We start from the raw sequence: 13,731 nt of genomic DNA, 5'->3' as shown, positions 1-13,731 counted from the left end.
TTGCTAATTGGGCAAGCATAGGCTGCTATCATGGGGTGTGTATGTTAGAGATGTACATGAACTGGTTTGGAGGCCCTTTTAAGGGCCTCTGAACTGGTTCGAACAACTGGTTGTTCAGCCAGTTTGAAGGCGGGGGGTTGGACTTTAAGGGCGGGGGATGGTGCACTTACCCCTCCCTCCGGTCCCCCCCCCCCCGCCGGCGCTCCGTTATCAAAGTCTCCTTCGAGGTGGCAGCATACCTCCCTGCTGCCCTGTCTCCTCTTTGCCTGGAAGTACCTGGCGCGTGCATGGAGCCTTTGATAACGGAGTGCTGGGGGGGGGGGGAGTAGAGGGAGGGGTAAGTGCACTCTCCCCAGTCCTTAAAGTCACACCCCGCCTTCGAACTTCCTCCGCTCGGTTCCGTGCAGTGTGTGTGTGTGTGTTCTAAGGCTGCTTGGGACTAGACTCCTGCACCTCAGTCACATGTTGCCAAACAAGGATGAGCAATTGAGGGGTGCACAATATTACATCATAGTGAGAATGCTGGTGCTTCCCTCACTGACTAATACAAGGGATTTGTTCTACACTATTTAAAATAATAACCTTACATATATTGTCATCTTTAAAAATTTCAGATCTCTACAGTTTGGCAACCAGTTCATCTATCAGTCAATGCCAAGAATGTTATCTTTGTGGCTTGACTTTGGTGCAAAAACATATGAATGTGACAAAGGTAAGATTCTTATATATTTATACACACACACACACACACACACAATTTCTAGTGTCTTTTTGTGTGAACTAACAAAAGATTTTTGGTACTTTGTCAAAATGATCTGAGGAGGCCAGTTTGTATTTCTAGAATGTGAAATGCTTTAGGGGTTTAACGGCAATTTTATATGCCTGGAATGTGCAATAGGTATACCTTACTCAATACTAAACGTTAAAAGGAACCTTCTGAAAACAGGGACTCTTTAATATAAACAGTCATAAACCTTTTGAAAACAGAATGTGTGTATTACAAATATTCATAGTGATGCAAAATTAGTGTTACACATTTAAAGTTTTATGAAAAAGCAATGAATTAGGAAACTGAATTGGGATTGCTAAAGCAGAGTACCTTCCCTCCAGAAACCATTTCAATTCAAATTGTACTCTTATTATTTGGCATTATGGAGAAGGGAAAGAAGCCACTATTTAGCGGCTTTCTAAGATCTTGCTTAAATGTGGAGAGAACATATATAGCCTTAGATTATAATATTTGGCATCAAATGGGGATAAAATCCTGCAAAAATAGTCTCCTAAAATCATATTGTTTCCTTTAGTCCTCTCCTGAGGTAGCTATTCTGGAAATTTAAAATTATGAATAAGTTCAGTTGATTTTTGTGTTTATGCTGTAATTCAAAAGTAAAATGAGAAGTATCTTTGTTGTGCACAGAAATGACTTGTTGAATTAGTATTTTGTCTTTACAGACAAAATACAAGTATTTTGTATTACAGACTTAACTATCAGCAATGATTTATATGTAATTTCAGTTGTATATGACTTTTGTTCAGTGCTATAAGGCTGTTATGTATTTATCATCTAGCTGGTCGTCATGATTATGCACAAATGAAAAATGACTTGGCCAAAATTAACAAGATGATTACCGAACACACACAAGCCTTGGCACCTTACCAGTTTTTGACAGCATTCTCTCAGCTGATCTCCCGAATCTGCCATTCTCACAATGAAGTCTTTGCTGCTCTTATAGAAATCATTGCCAAGGTTTTTGTAGCTTACCCTCAACAAGCAATGTGGATGATGGCTGCTGTGTCTAAGGTAACGTCATAAATATCGTTGCATGTTTCTTTCACCTCTTTATTATGCCATGTTTTACTCATAAGAGAAAAACAATCTAAGATGTAAGCACAAGTCTTCTTTGCACATGCAGTGCTACCAGTTCCTTTGAAGTGTCCCACAGTGTTGCAATTTTATGTGCACCCTGTTAATGGAACTGCTCCCGGGAAATTGGCAAGTACCCCAGCTACGCTTTTTTGGCTTGTGTGTGGGGGATTAGCGAGCTTGAAATGGAGCAGCCCACCTTCAGAATAAATTTGTGCAAAGCTTCGGTCATTGGAAGAACTGAACAAAGAGGTTAGAGTTCAAAATAGAATAAGGTTTATTTGAGGGTTTTTAGGGGTACAGGAAGAGAAAATAATGGTTAATAGGCAACAATATTTAACTAATAAAATTAGCAAGACTAAGAGATTAATAGGACTATGTCACAGCTCACGAGGCAGTTTGGCTTGAGTTTCCAAATTAAGTTCACTCAAGGCTGGCTAGAGAGAAACAGTCTGAGAGAGAACAGTTTTGGGGTTTTAGAAGGGGAAAAAAGGGAAAGGAGTGAGAGGTTTGAGAGCAGGGATTAGCTACTACTTTGATCTGTCTGGTGGGGTGCTGTAAACTCTTGTAGCTCGGATGTTACCAAGAGACTTATCTTCTTTGAGGTAGGCAGGAAGGCAGAAATGGGCACCCAGGGACCATGCAAAGGTCCGGGAGAAAGAAAAAATACAAAAGAGGCCAGAACCTTACAGCCAAGAATGCTGCGCAGACTAGGCCAGGGGAAACGGCCGGTCTGGAGGCAACAAGCAGGGCAGGAGCAAGAGTCAAGGCAAGGCAAGATGGAGGTGCCAATGCCAAAATGTAGTAAAAAGCAGCTGGTGAATCTGAGGAAGAAACACCTGGAGAATCTGGGATAGAGACACACCAATTAAATGTGCCTTGGTCACTTATAGGAAACATCTTGTCTGAGGGCATTATGCTGATACGCACCTTGAAAAAGTGGACAAAAGGGACAAAGCCCAGGAAGTAACATTGTTCTATTCAAATGTGCTGGATGTGCTTCCTTTCAGTACAAAAGACCTGTGAAGGGCGAAATGCAATGGGCACATCTTATGTTTTTTTAGGATACCTGGAGAGACTAAAATGTAAAAAAGCTAGCTTTTCGTGCCCTGAGACAACCATTGACATGTTTGTTAGCAGAGGAGATAACCAGCTACCTTCTTATCACTCTTTCCTGAGGAGGCAATATCTTGACTTGTGGTAGCAAGCATGACTTGTCCCCATAGCTAAGCAGGGTCTGCCCTGGTTGCATATGAATGGGAGACTTGATGTGCGAGCACTGCAAGATATTCTCCCTCAGGGGATGAAGCTGCTCTGGGAAGAGCAGAAGGTTTCAAGTTTCCTCCCTGGCTTCTCCAAGATAGGGCTTGAGAGAGATTCCCGCCTGCAACCTTGGAGAAGCCGCTGCCAGTCTGTGAAGACAATACTGAGCTAGATAGACCAATGGTCTGACTCAGTATATGGCAGTTTCCTATGTTCCTATCTGCTGTGCCAACGTAGGCAGAATATTAGCTGATTCTTGAAAAGAGTGGCGCTTGATTCAATCACATCTACTCTAGCATTCCCCATCTTAAAGTGATCAAGGGGGAGAGCATAGGGAGACTGTCCTGCAGTCCCGAAAATAAACTTAACCTGAGAGCTACCATTCCCAGGCCACACACCAAGTGACATGCCCTATGAGTTAATTCATGCGAACTAAAAATGGAAATCTCACAGTCCCATGGGATCTGAATAGCAAAATGTGGGAACTGTCAGCCAGGAGCTCCAAACCAGGTATAGAGGTGATCTGGGGAGCCCCCAAACAAGCTCTCTTGGTAACAACCCAAGACACTGGATCAGAGAGACATGCTGTAATAAGAAGAATGCTATGTTAGATAACTAATTTTCAGTGGCTGGCATTCAGACCGGAGTCACACTAGCTAGCACAACAAGAGAAGTTGTATGTGCTTAAGAAGTTTGTGAAGCTGTATGAAATTGCAGTGCTCTGCTGTGTTGTGCAACTGCAAGAAACGTACAAGGTTGTGCCATCTGTTGTGCAATGTGTTGTCCTCTTCTGCTAACACACGATTTAGTCTGGAACACATGTTCCTGTCTCTGTACACTGTCACTTCACTCTGTCCTTTCACAAATGTGCTACTAGTATATATGTAGGGCGGCATATCTTTAATTTGACTATTATCTTAGCTGCAGTGTGCATTTTGTGACAATTTAGTGAGTAATTAATGTGGCATTCCTTTTTGTAGTCATCCTATCCAATGCGTGTGAATAGATGCAAGGAAATCTTCAACAAGGCTGTTCATAAGAAAGCATCTTTGGGGAAATTTATTGGGGATGCAGCTCGCCTGACTGATAAACTCCTAGAGCTGTGTAATAAATCGGTAATATTTATTCTGAATATAAGTTGTTTTCTGTACTCTAACTTTTCTAACCAGATTAAGGGGGGTTGTTTATTTTGTGAAGCAGAGTATCAAGTTTTGTATTTCTTGGATATCAAGGAGTTATTTTATGAGCTTGTCAGAGTTCTTTCAGAAGTATTTGATAAGATTTATTATTGCATTAAGGTTTCCTTTCATTATTGATTGGTTGGTTGGTTGGTTTTATTTAACATATTTGTATACTGCCCAAAAGGCAAGTCTCTGGGCAGTTTACAACAAAACAATAAAACAAATAAAAAGGTTAAAACATTACAATAATTTTAAAAGGTTAAAACTATTAAAAATTAAACAACTAAAACAGTATCTAATTAAAAGCCTGGGTGAACTAATGTGACTTGACTGCCTTTTAAAAAGCTGTTAAAGATAGGGAGGCTCTTATTTCAGCAGGGAGCGTGTTCCAAAGCCTCAGGGCACCAATGGAGAAGGCCTGTCCCTGAGTAGCCACCAGATGAGCCGGTGGCAAATGCAGATGAACCTCCCCTGATGATCTCAATAGGATCATCTCCCTCTAACAGAGAGAGCACTTTTCTGCACTAAACTTGTAGAGCCAACACATTTCACAAAAACAAAGGAAGAACTGGGAATGTTTTGAGTTGTGTTTGAAAATAAAAACATTTGCTTTATATAAAAAGTATTTACTTTAAGTTTTTAATTTGAGTTTTGAGCAGTATTCCATATTATTTGCAGGTTGATGGGAACACCTCCACATTAAGCATGGGTATTCATTTCAAAAGTCTCAAGAGGCTGGTAGAAGAGCCAACTTTTAGTGAGATCCTTATTCCTTTGCAATCTGTAATGATACCTACTCTCCCTTCGGTTCCTGGAGCACATTCTAATCACGATCCTTTTCCTGGATGCTGGGCTTACATTGCTGGTTTTGATGACGTGGTAAATATCTATTGGCTCTTGAATGTTTTTTTCTCCCTTTTCAACATGTAAACATTTTGCTTGGCTGGGAAATGAATAATGTGAAACATTAGAAAAAGTCCTTTTAAAAGGGGAAATGATGACCTGGAATTCTGAGGAACTTATTTGGATAGTAGTATTGAAGGGCTGATCTAAGATGCTTTGAGATTGTATAGAGTAGTTGTACATCTAACCAAAAAAGTAGAGCGGTGTGTGTACATATAGCTATATCTGTTTTGTAGCTTTAAAAATCCTCTCCATTTATTTATTTATTTATACATTTATACATACATACATACATACATACATACACAGTGTCAAACTCTCTCTCTGAAAAAAAGCTCTTTTCTTTTTAGGTTGAAATCCTTGCATCCCTTCAGAAGCCCAAGAAAATTACTTTAAAAGGTTCAGATGGGAAATCCTATATCATGATGTGCAAGCCAAAAGATGACCTCCGAAAGGATTGTCGACTTATGGAATTCAACTCGCTGATAAATAAGGTTCATTTACTCAAAATATGCTCAAAAAGATAAATGTGGATTGGAGTACAATCCACCAAGCTCTTTTGACTGCTTACTTTTAGTCAGATCTGTATAAGAATAATGCTTTGTAAATTGCACCCCTCGCCTTATGTTGTTTAAATATATCCATTTCTTTTACAAAGAACAACTACTATTGAACCCATACCAGGTTACATGCAGCTGGCATTTCCTTTAAACCAGATTGCTGCTGCCTACCATGCAACTTCAGCAAGCCAAGGACTCGTGGCCTTGTTGTCATATGAATACTATAGCATAGGTACTAGCAGTCTAGTTTTAAATGTGATGCTGCCTATGAATAACCCACATAGGTTAAGTTGATGGTTTTGGTGTTTAATAAATACACCCAGAGTTGTGTTAAAACTGAGCTTAACTCCTTACAGTAAGTGAGGGTGATGATTCTCTATTCCCTGTTGTCATTGGCAGCAGCACCCCCCTCTGAAAAGTTGTTTTTGAAACCTGTGTAACCTTTATAAAGCATGGAGGTGGCATGACAATTCAAAGAGTGCACATAATGGATACACACAAGCCCTTGTTTGTGCCTAGAAGAGCCCATTTATTCTGTCGTCTTAAACCTTATTTTAAATGAGTGGTGGGTTGATGTGGAATGGATAAGAGATCCTCTTGAGAAAACTGAGAAAGCCAGTTAGTAAAAAATTTAGAACTTGAAATCTGAGTTGTAATTAAAATGATTAATTTCATTTCCATTTCATTGCTCTTATCCATAGTGCTTAAGAAAAGATGCAGAATCACGTAGGAGGGAACTCCACATCCGGACCTATGCTGTTATTCCTCTGAATGAGGAATGTGGGATAATTGAATGGGTGAACAACACAGCAGGCTTACGACATATTCTGATCCAACTATACAAAGAGAAAGGTAAACACACTTTTTAAAAAGGAAAGAAGTATGTGTGTGGTGGATGGTTGGGGAAGAAGATATGAAACAAGAGAGAGAGAGGTATGATATCAAATCCTTCAAAATACAACATTGTTGCCTCAGTCAGTCTTTCTCTGCTACCATGTTTGCATAGCACCAGCTTTACTGTATCACTGGGATTTTTCTTTTAAAGGTGTCTACATGACTGGAAAGGAGTTACGTCAGTGCATGATTCCAAAGACAGCACCTTTAGCTGAAAAGCTGAAAGTTTTCAAAGAAACTCTCTTGCCCCGGCACCCTCCAATTTTTCATGAATGGTTTCTGAGGACATTCCCTGATCCTACTTCATGGTCAGTTTGTTGCCACAATTGTTGTTGTAATGATGCTAGTGTAATGTCACAAGTTTAAGAAAATAAAAATTAACATGGCAATTGATATGAAAGCTAACGTCTTACTAAATCTAAAGGTCTCTGAAAAAAGGATCCTATGATCTCCTGACATTTCCTTTTTCTAGGTACAGCAGCAGATCAGCATATTGTCGTTCTACTGCAGTGATGTCAATGGTTGGTTACATACTGGGCCTTGGGGACCGTCATGGAGAAAATATTCTGTTTGATTCATTGACAGGTGACTGTGTGCATGTGGATTTCAACTGTCTGTTCAATAAGGTGAGAAACAATCTGTTTTCTTATTTAATTGGAAGCTATTTTCCTTTTCAATTATGTTGGGTTGTTCATAGCACAATATTTGAATACTTAATTAGCAAAGCAACTTTGTTTGACGTTATTGTCAATATACTGACAGCATATACTGCCTGAAGTATCCTTGTAACTTTTAAGGCAAGCTTAATTTAGCAATGTTGCAGACATTGTTTGCTATGCCAAAAATATTCTACTTATGATATCTAGAGTCTGATATGATAGCAAGCCACATTTGTATGTCTATATATCTGTTCTTGGTCATGAAAAATGATCTGTGAGAATAAAATATGAATTAACAAAAGTGTCATGTGAATAAACAAACCAGTTATTCTGTATAATGTTAACTTCTACCAGGAAAGTAGCATAGCTCATTATGGAATTTTATTCAGCTATCTTCTCATTTATTTGAAGGGGGAAACTTTTGATTTTCCGGAAATCGTTCCATTCCGCCTTACTCATAACATGGTCAATGGGATGGGCCCAATGGGGACAGAAGGTCTCTTCCGAAGAGCTTGTGAAGTTATACTGAGACTTATGCGCGATCAAAGAGAGCCACTAATGAGGTACAGTACAAACTTTATTTAGAGGGTGAAGAAACGACAAATAATATCTAACTGTACAGTTAGACTGCATATGCCTTGCCTACTTTGATATCCCTGCCAGAGTACATTTATGCAGTCACATAGCTCAGTGGGGTAATACTTGGGATTTTACCGTAGTGCAAAAATGGAGTTTGGGATGGGGCCATAGATCATGGTAGAGCACATGCATCCAGAAGGTTTCCAAGATGAATCCTCTACATCTCCAGTTGTTGTTGTTTTTAATTTAAGGATTGGATAGGGGATGATAGGAAACCATGCTTTCTGAGACCCTGGAGACCTGCTGCTAGTCGGAGTAGACAGTACTGGGATGGATGTAGCAATGGTCTGTCTTTGTACAAGGCAGCTTCATATAAAGCTGTATTGCTAAGAATCTGGCCTGTACTATTTGAGAAGGCACCACTGCATTACTCAGTACATGTTCTGTCCACTGCTTCTGTGTCCTCACTGATCTCAGTAAAGTTGTGGAGTGCAAGGTTTTCTTTTGCAAGCAGAATGAACTTTGGTTGGCCGTGGTGGTGGTGGTTTTCTCCAATTTCCCTCTTCCTAGCTTTATGCCACATCCTACACTGTTCCTAAGAGTATCCAGACCTGGTTTTTCAGGGGGTGTAGGAAGCTGCAGGAAGAAGGAGAAAGCCCATTCTAGAAGCAGAATTCCACTTAGGGTTCTTAGGCAAGATGAATTACAACAAAATATACCTAATTCTGAAAGCCAGAAATTAATTTGTGCATCCAAATCAATATGACCAATTTGAAAGAATGGTCTGAATGCACTTAATGCAATCTACTGTTAAAACTCTGTGAGCTAGCTGGATGAGAAGCCACTTGGGTGCTGTGTGTAAGTGTAATAAATAGGTAGTGACTGAAAAAGTTGGAATTTTTAGAAATGCATTCCTTTATCACAAGGATAACTGCAATTAAATGCTTTTTCTCAAACTATTTGACTGTTTTAGTGTTTTGAAGACTTTTCTCCATGATCCCCTTGTGGAGTGGAGTAAACCAGTGAGAGGCAATACAAAAACCCTAGTGAACGAAACTGGGGAAATAGTCAACGAAAAGGTAAGGTGGGGGTGGGGATTAAGTAGTACACATTGTTTGTTTGTCTACCCAAAACAGCAGCAAAAAATCAAAATCTGAGCCAGGAAATTTGGTGCTCAAGTTAATCTGTGTGAAGTACAAGTGTATAAACTTTCATTCTTTGCATAAAGATTACTCAGTTTTACAAGTGTGATTCCCCGCTGAGCACGGCATTCTGATCATACTATGCCAGTGCTTTGTTAGCTGCACTGATTCCCAATCTGTTTCCAGGCCTAATTCAGAATGCTGGTTTTAACCTTAAAGCCCTAAACAGCTTGGGATCAGGTTACCTGAGAGAGCCTCTTGCCATATATGTGCAAAGCTGGACCTTGAGATCTTCTTCAGAGACCCTACTCTCCTTGCCAAATGAGGTTAGGCGCTGGCAACTTAGGAGGGCCTTTTCGATGGTGGCACCCCATTTTACGGAAAAGCCTCCCCAGTGAGGCTTGCCTGGCATTCTCACTTTGTCCTTTTAGACAGCAACTGAAGACCTTTCTGTTGACTCGGGCCTTTTAAAATAGGGATTTTTTTTAAAAAAAAGGAGTTTGTGTATTTTTATGGGGTTTTTTGTTCTATGTGTGTTAATTGTATATTTTATCCCATTGTGAACTGCCCAGAGAACAATTTGTTTGTTTATCAATCATATTTATATACCACCAGATGTGTTATGGGCCAGCTAAGAAAGTTGTTGTTGTTTATTATGAGTAACTTGGCAAAGGGAATATGACTGCCAGCATTGAGAGAATAGGTAGCTATAGAACAGGGCTGAACAACTTTGGCCCTCCTACTGATGTTCGACTACAACTCCCATCATCCCTGTTGGCTTCTAGGACTGGGGAAGATGGAAGTATAGTTCATACACAGGTGGAGGGCCAAAGTTGTACAGCCCTGCTGCAGAAGGTAGAAACTCTAGTTTGTTATCTCAGGTTGGCAATCTTGGCTCTCAGTGTGGCTGGGGATGATTGGAGTTGTAGTTCAACCACAGCTGGAGAGCCAAGGTTGCGTACCCCTGTGTTACAGAAACTTCTTGCTCCTCCTCCACTCCAGGTATTGCCCATACAGTTATTAGGGTTAGCAACCTTTGATTGATACAAAGATGGGATTCTCATTAATCGATACCATACTGAATGCAGGAATCACAGATAAAACCAGCTTTGATTTAGAATCCAAGCTGTTTTTCATGTGTGAAATCTAGGATTAAATCTGAACTCATTTAATGTTAGAGTTCATTAAATGAGTTCAAATATATTTATTTGACAAGGACTGTAGAATAGAACAATATCGGACCTCTGAAAAGTATACAGTGTACTGTGCTTGATTGGCCAGCAAACTCGCCTGACCTGACCCCATAGAGAATCTATGGGGCATTGCCAAGAGAAGAATGAGAGACATGAGACCAAACAATGCAGAATTGCTGAAGGCCGCTAATGAAGCATCCTGGTCTTCCATAACACCTCATCAGTGCCACAGGCTGATAGCATCCATGCCACGCCGCATTGAGGCAGTAATTGCTGCAAAAGGGGCCCAAACCAAGTACTGAATACATATGCATGCTTATACTTTTCAGAGGTCCGATATTGTTCTATTCTTCAATCCTTGTCTTCTTGGTTCCATGTAATATTCTAATTTTCTGGGATTGTGGATTTGGGGTTTTCATGAGCTGTACGCCATGATCATCACAATTATAACAAATTAAGGCTTGACTTATCTCGCTTTGCATGTAATGTGTCTGTCTCATATATCAGTTTCACCTTTTAATTTGCATTACTGAAATTAATGGACTTTTGCACGATATTCTAATTTTCCGAGTTTCACTTGTATGTATGTATCATTTGCTCTCTCTCTTCTTAGCTGCATTGAATATTCAGTGAGCACAGAAAATCAGAATATATATATTTTAAAATTTTAATAAGTCTAGGTCTGGTGGTCTCTGATTTGGATATCTGATTTTACCCATTAGGCTCAGCTTTCAATTTGATTACATTACTATTTTGAATCCAGTAACTTTAGTAAAACAGTGCGTGTCAGTAAACTTCAGAATTTCACTTTGGAATTCCTGGCGTCCACCATAAGAAGGCAGTCGCTCACGGAGCAACAGCCTCATGTAGGAGGAGGGTGGCGGAGGGGCCCTTTAAAACCCACTGAGTACTGGCATGGGGAAAACTGGGCACTTGTGCAGAGCGGCTGGGAAACACAGGGATGCCTGGGAGATGTAGTTCCTCCCACGATTGCTGCAGCTGCCCAGTGGCTTTTAAAGGGCCACTGTTGCAACCACCATCCTCCTATCTGAGGCAGTTTCCCCGTGAAGGACTGCCTCCTTGTGGTGTGGGCCTGGAATTCTGAAGTTTACAGATGTGCACAGTCCAATTAAATTGATTAATTATTTAGAGGGCTCCGGCTAGGTAGCAGCAGTTGTACATAAAAGATTGGATCCCTGTCTACAAAGCAACAATGTATGTTTGAGAATAAAGGAAAAGACAGAATATAAAAATATTGTAAATTAAACCTAGGTGAAAAATGCAGTATCTCCGCTGCTTGATCCATTGCCACTGGGCTGTCCCAAATGCAACAGAACTTGCACAAGCAATCTTCTCTACCCACTTCTCCCTAGAACAGGCCCCTAAGACCCCCTAGAAAGGGGGCAACCCTTGAGAATGGTATGTGGCATGGGGGCTGCCGTGGGAAGGGGAAATGCGTGGGAAATGGTGCTTGCTCCCAGGCGTGACCCAAAGCATTGCAGTGCCTGGGCAAACAATCAAATGCTATCTAGCACCATGCTGCCTGGTGGGGGCCAATCCCCTTTCAAAAACAACACTTGCAAGCTTTTTGAAAGTAATTCAGTGGGGAAGTTTGCCACCAGCTGCCTCTTCTCTCCTCGTGCTTCTTGCAGGTTTTACAAGGAGTGCATTCTTGAAAGCACTGCAAGGGTCAGATCATCCTGAAAAACTGCTCCAGTGGAGACAGCAGAGGGCATCTTGCTGCCCGGCTGGTGTTCCACAATTTGCTGCCTGAGGTGACTGCTCCACCTGGCCTCATTAGGGACTGCCCCTACATGCACCTTCTATGAGTGTAGCTCTGCTCCCAGCAGTTCTCTCCACATAGTTTCTAGGGATTTCTCTCTCCCACTGCAGCTCCTGAGCCTCATTCCATGATGTTCCCAAGGGTCTCCTTACTTTCACGAGTGGCTCTTCTGGGGTGGGGAAGCCTCAAAGAGCTGCCCTAGTAGGGGCAGAGAAGACTGATTGTGAGAGTGCTGTACACTCTCCCTACTTGGGATACAACCCCCCCCCCTTTTTTTTTTGCCTTACACGGTGGTGTTCCAAGGCATAACAAGAGAGCACTTTAACCCTGGATTAAAGTATGGGAAAATGCAACCTACTTATTCCTACATCAGAAAGCCAAGCCCCATACCACCCAGGGATGGTTGGGATAATGTGGTGTGGGGAGTGCTGCAGGGTTAGTCTCTCCAAGCACTTAACAGAGCTGTATGGAGAAAGTGCTTTGAAGTAATGTACAGCCACTTTATCTTTGGTTTCTGATCAATTGTAAAGGATTAATAGTCCACTCTTGAAAAACACTCTTATTTTGATCATCTTTTCTTCAGGGGGTTTATGAATACATGAATTTTTAATGAAATCTATGATCAGCAGTTACTACAAGTAGCTTTTGTCACTGAGGTTTAGGAGAGGTAATTGCTGCTACTGAGTGACTAAATGATAGTGTATAAACGGCATTCTTTGTCATCAAAGTGACATATGTTTAGACTATTCTTTGCTTATTTTCAGGCCAAGACCCATGTCCTTGATATAGATCAGCGACTGCAGGGTGTGATTAAAAACAGGAATAGGATAAAGGGCTTGCCTTTGTCAATTGAAGGACATGTTCATCATCTCATTCAAGATGCAACTGATGAGAATTTGCTGTGCCAGATGTACCTTGGCTGGGCTCCATACATGTGAAATGTTGCCATTTGCAAATTAGTTTCTATAGCTGTGTGAAGAATGCAGCTAATTAATTTTTTAAACTACAATACCATCAATAGCTCATACTTTGATAATTTCTGCCAACAGAAGGTTGTTTCAGTGTTTGTATGCTTCTGTTTATACTACATGCATATATATATATATATATGAGAAAAGCTATTTGTACAGATGATTAGAGTTGGAACTTTTTTTTTTAAGGTTTGAATACCATGTAAGAAGTACATTGCACTGAGTAATTCAATTTTGTATAAGTTTCACTGTATATATATGTATAAATTGTTATGCACAATGAGACCAAACTATCACACACTAGCATTGTTGGCTTTCATTTTTCTAAAGCGTAGGAAATAACTATTTAAAGTTTGAACTGATCATGCAGACGTTTAATATTTGACAGACTTTCTGTTCCAAATCTCAAATTTGATTTTGAAAATCCCCATAACTCCCATGTTGGATAGAATACTAAAACAGTAATCAACTTTAAATGCTTCCATATATCAGCTGTACAAACCTATCAATAGACAGGATTGTTTGTTACCAGGCCTGCTCTGAAGTATGGTAGTAACTAGGGGTGTTTTCAAAACGGGCTGGAGGAATTGGGTTCACATTCGAACTAGGTGCCTGTGTTTGGGTTCATTAGAACTGCCCAGTAGTTTGGTCTGAATTCGAACCTCACTCGAACCGGTTCTCAAAGGTTCTACATAGGGAATAATGGGGACTCAAACTGGCCCATTATTCCCTATAGAGA

General features: G+C 40.6%; 1 protein-coding gene across 2 annotated transcripts in view; it reads left to right on the top strand.

Annotated features, from left to right (window-relative positions):
- ATR (ATR serine/threonine kinase) overlaps positions 1 to 13,293 on the top strand; it is a 69,561-nt gene extending 56,268 nt beyond the window's left edge. For both annotated transcript variants that reach the window (XM_053306883.1, XM_053306884.1), the window contains 11 exons: positions 615 to 712; positions 1,569 to 1,801; positions 4,108 to 4,242; positions 4,987 to 5,187; positions 5,562 to 5,705; positions 6,473 to 6,623; positions 6,817 to 6,973; positions 7,138 to 7,291; positions 7,736 to 7,887; positions 8,877 to 8,982; positions 12,786 to 13,293. In XM_053306883.1, coding sequence (XP_053162858.1) covers positions 615 to 712; positions 1,569 to 1,801; positions 4,108 to 4,242; positions 4,987 to 5,187; positions 5,562 to 5,705; positions 6,473 to 6,623; positions 6,817 to 6,973; positions 7,138 to 7,291; positions 7,736 to 7,887; positions 8,877 to 8,982; positions 12,786 to 12,959 — 1,705 coding nt within the window. In that variant the 3' untranslated portion in view covers positions 12,960 to 13,293. The remainder of the gene's footprint in view (positions 1 to 614; positions 713 to 1,568; positions 1,802 to 4,107; positions 4,243 to 4,986; positions 5,188 to 5,561; positions 5,706 to 6,472; positions 6,624 to 6,816; positions 6,974 to 7,137; positions 7,292 to 7,735; positions 7,888 to 8,876; positions 8,983 to 12,785) is intronic.
- Positions 13,294 to 13,731: the final 438 nt, after the last annotated feature.

The sequence above is a fragment of the Hemicordylus capensis genome, chromosome 3 (assembly GCF_027244095.1).
Source record: "Hemicordylus capensis ecotype Gifberg chromosome 3, rHemCap1.1.pri, whole genome shotgun sequence".
In the NCBI taxonomy this organism is placed as follows: domain Eukaryota; kingdom Metazoa; phylum Chordata; class Lepidosauria; order Squamata; family Cordylidae; genus Hemicordylus; species Hemicordylus capensis.
Note: the sequence above shows the minus strand (reverse complement) of the source record. Positions and strands in the feature narration are given on the sequence as shown.